The sequence below is a fragment of the Lissotriton vulgaris genome, chromosome 1_1 (assembly GCF_964263255.1).
Source record: "Lissotriton vulgaris chromosome 1_1, aLisVul1.2, whole genome shotgun sequence".
Lineage (NCBI taxonomy): Eukaryota > Metazoa > Chordata > Amphibia > Caudata > Salamandridae > Lissotriton > Lissotriton vulgaris.
This window is the reverse complement of record NC_141685.1, coordinates 1,267,265,941-1,267,268,685: the sequence shown is the minus strand read 5'-3', so window position 1 is coordinate 1,267,268,685 and position 2,745 is coordinate 1,267,265,941. Positions and strand designations below refer to the sequence as shown.

Genomic DNA, 2,745 nt, shown 5'->3' with positions numbered 1-2,745 from the left:
CACAGCCATGACTACTGCCAAAGTACTACTGAAAGAGTTTTTCCCCCGCTACGGCCTTTGTCGAAATTTATGGAGCGACAATGGCCCCCACTTCATAGCTGAGGTTATCCAACTAATCTTGAAGGGATTGGGTGCGAAGCAGAGGTTCCATGTGGTCTTCCATCCCCAATCTGCTGGTTTGGTGGAGCGACACAACGCTACCTTGAAGCTGAAACTGTCAAAAATAGTGGCCACCACAGGACTTAACTGGCCAGATGCCCTCCCACTGGCATTGCTATCGATGCGCTCCACCCCCACTAAGCACCATTTGACCCCCTACGAGGTTGTATTCGGACGACCAATGAACCTTTGGACTGCCCCCAAACCGACCTCCATTCATGACGTCCCGGACGTCCTACTGTCTGATTACTTGTACAAATTAACTAAAACATTGTCTGTCATTCATCAGCAGGTGCCGCAGGCCATCCCCGATGCTTCCAGGGGTCCGGGCCACGACATCCAACCATGGGACTATGTGTTAGTCCGGAATTTTCAACGGGCGAAGAGTCTGGAACCCCGGTGGACGGGCCCCTGGCAAGTACTGATCACCTCCCGGACGGCTCTTCGAGTGGAGGGGAAACGGCACTGGCTGCACGCGCACCACTGTAAGAAGGTCTCCTCGACCCTGGCCACAACCGAAAACATCGACAACCAGGAAGAGCTCCTGAACAAGGATCGGCCATCACTGAACTGCTATCCTGATACCGAGGCACTTGAACTTGCAAAATTCCCTGATCCCACTGTGCCATCCAGGGAAGGGTATTTCCTGCGTCGAAAGGAGGGAGCTTCGGCTAAGTAGACCACGGACTAAGTTAAATCTCAGAACGGTGACCTAAACACCACCAAGGGTTACCCGGAGAGAAACTAAACAAAGTCTGTGGTTCTGCCCGCTACCGAGCACCTTGAAGATGATGGAAGCGCCAGATAAGAAGATGATGGAAGCGCCAGATAAGAAGATGATGGAAGCAGCCGGAAATACCCACTACAGGAACCCAAAGACTGACAATATGCACAAATCAAAGACAATCGCCTTCTTCATTGTCTTCCTCTTTTGCCTCCTCCTCATGACTTCCTTCTGGATCTTGGAGGAAAGCACACCTGCACATCAGATATTGCTAACCACTGCACAACCAACGACTATGAAAGAGCATCACCTGATCTCCCTCTCACCTCAGCTCCGAGAGAGGCGTAAGGAGTTCTGGAAGAATTCCTTTGTACAACTGTTGCACCAGCACAACCTTGCTGCAAATGCCACCAACTGCTGGATCTGCGGACTGCTCCCGCATGCCACCGGTCACTCCATCCCCTTCATCCCTTCTCCTTTCTCAGTTCATGGCTCCTGCCTTGCCTGGTTGATCCTCTTGCAAGAAAGCCACAAGGACAACGCCACTTCTGGTCAGACAGTGTCACACTTCTACTATGGGTTCTGGCTGAACAAAACAGGAAGGACATCTGCTCCCTTTTGCCCCGTGCCCTCCGGTTCCGCCTTCCATATGGACATCCCTGCCAAAGAGCGGGTGGAAATGCAGGTGCTCCATAATCCAGCTAGACCCGCCTTTTCCTACCTACGGAAGCGAACCGCTGCCACTCTGACTGTGGCTCTGTCCGTTATCAACGTCACGGGTCTTGTGTGCATCGAAGGACTGGGAACGCAGCTGGTGGGTCACAGTGCCTGCCACATCACCAGGTCATTGGACTCAATTGATCCCCCCTCATTTGTCGCTTCTCCGAATATGTACTTTGTTTGTGGCACCAAAGTGTACACTTGGCTCCCGAAAGGTTGGAGGGGTACTTGCTACATCGCTTTCGTTCTTCCCCCCACGTACGTAGCCTCTGCTAACCATCACCGGCAGAGACGCGCAAGTGACATTGGACAAGCCGACTCCACTGGAGAACAGTTCCTGGATGCAGTGAAGGGACTTGTTCCCCTGTGGGGCCCAATGGCGAACAGCCGCGCCATCCGACACCTGACCCAGGCAGTAGAAACAACCATCAACATCACTGCTGGCATCCTCGCTAACAACACGGCTGAGCTTCAGGCGGTCCGCCTCGTGGCCCTTCAAAACCGCCTTGTTCTAGATGTGGTTCTCGCCGACCGTGGAGGAGCATGCCGCATCATCGGATCTAGCTGCTGCACCTACGTGCCAAATAACTCGCCCTCAGTCTACAAAGCAATTGAACACCTCCATAGACTTTCCTCGGAGGTTCACCAAGAGCAAGAAGGATGGTCGCTTGGGAGCTGGTTTTGGGATACTTTGAAGGACTGGGGATGGAGGTTGTTTACATTTATATTGATACCGGTTGTAGTAATATGTGGGTGTTGCCTAGGTATTCAATGCTTGCCATCTTTGTGTGTACTGATCTCTAACTGCGTGTGCCCTAAGACTTTGGACTTCAGAACTGAGCACATGAGTCCCCTCTATGAGGTAGAAATACGTGGCCTTATGGGGATAGATCCGAATTGACAAGTTGGCGAGATATGTTGAAAGGGAGGACTGTGGAATTTTAGTTTGCGGACTGAACATCATCTGCGCCATCTTGTCACTCACGTACAATATGCACGGCAGCCATTTTAGGTACCATGGTCTCCCTGTTCACGATCGATCGCCAGCGCGCTCCCCTGACCCTGCGATCATCCCCCGCACACCCTGGCTGCCCCCGCTCTCACATGCATAAGTCATAAACCCTCTCCTTCCGCATGACTCT

The 2,745-nt window shown here is 52.5% G+C and overlaps 1 protein-coding gene across 1 annotated transcript; it reads left to right on the top strand.

Moving 5' to 3' along the window:
* The first annotated feature begins 947 nt into the window (after positions 1-947).
* On the top strand, positions 948-2,504 carry LOC147748971 (uncharacterized). Its single transcript, XM_086936508.1, has one exon. It carries the CDS (start codon positions 948-950, stop codon positions 2,502-2,504), a length of 1,557 nt encoding a protein of 518 aa, XP_086792634.1.
* Positions 2,505-2,745: the final 241 nt, after the last annotated feature.

Bases quoted from the DNA above. Each gene is read 5' to 3' on its own strand.
- LOC147748971 (XM_086936508.1), top strand. From the start codon at position 948: ATGATGGAAGCGCCAGATAAGAAGATGATGGAAGCGCCAGATAAGAAG.